The sequence below is a fragment of the Cynoglossus semilaevis genome, unplaced genomic scaffold (assembly GCF_000523025.1).
Source record: "Cynoglossus semilaevis isolate Cse_v1.0 unplaced genomic scaffold, Cse_v1.0 scaffold392, whole genome shotgun sequence".
Classification (NCBI taxonomy): domain Eukaryota; kingdom Metazoa; phylum Chordata; class Actinopteri; order Pleuronectiformes; family Cynoglossidae; genus Cynoglossus; species Cynoglossus semilaevis.
This window is the reverse complement of record NW_007585137.1, coordinates 49,966-50,538: the sequence shown is the minus strand read 5'-3', so window position 1 is coordinate 50,538 and position 573 is coordinate 49,966. Positions and strand designations below refer to the sequence as shown.

The 573-nt window shown below is 60.4% G+C and overlaps 1 protein-coding gene across 1 annotated transcript in view; it reads right to left on the bottom strand.

Annotated features, from left to right (window-relative positions):
- LOC103398873 (carnitine O-acetyltransferase-like) overlaps positions 1 to 573 on the bottom strand; it is a gene marked incomplete at both ends in the record, with an annotated part of 5,309 nt that overhangs the window by 1,373 nt on the left and 3,363 nt on the right. The window contains 3 exons of the mRNA XM_017030952.1: positions 1 to 45; positions 129 to 248; positions 329 to 429. The exon at positions 1 to 45 is cut by the window's left edge and continues 1 nt beyond it. Coding sequence (XP_016886441.1) covers positions 1 to 45; positions 129 to 248; positions 329 to 429 — 266 coding nt within the window. The remainder of the gene's footprint in view (positions 46 to 128; positions 249 to 328; positions 430 to 573) is intronic.

Genomic DNA, 573 nt, shown 5'->3' with positions numbered 1-573 from the left:
AAAGGTAAAAACAGCAGCACCTGGGCGTCGAGGTCGTTGACCATCCTGTAAAAGAGTCACGGGGGGTCAGAGGGGGGTCAGGGGTCAGGGGGTCAGGGGTCAGGTGAGTGAAGCTGCGGCTCACGTACATGTTCATGTTCTGCTTGGCCTTGTCGATGTCCCTCTTGATCTCCGGCGTGATGTTGAACCGTAGTTTCTGGGGCATGGACAGAGGGACCATGGGGGAGCGGACCATCTCCGTCCGCTGCCTGTGGACAACAACACCGGCAAAGGTCAACCGGCCGTCCGTCCAGCGCGCCGCGGGATGACGGCGCTGACCGACACTCACATGCACTTGACGACGTAGTCGATGAGGAAGACGATGGGCGGCCCCTCCGCGGGGGCGTGTTCGTAGACCAGCCCACACATCCCGTCTTCACCGACGATGAACTGAGGAGGTGAGAACGCGCCTCATCAGGATTTTTAATTACAAAAACGGGGGGCGCAACCCCTGTGGGTTCCATGGGAGGAATGTGCCATCCCTTCAAAGGGTATCACCCCCGACCCACCTCCCCTTGACCCCCCCCCTCGTCT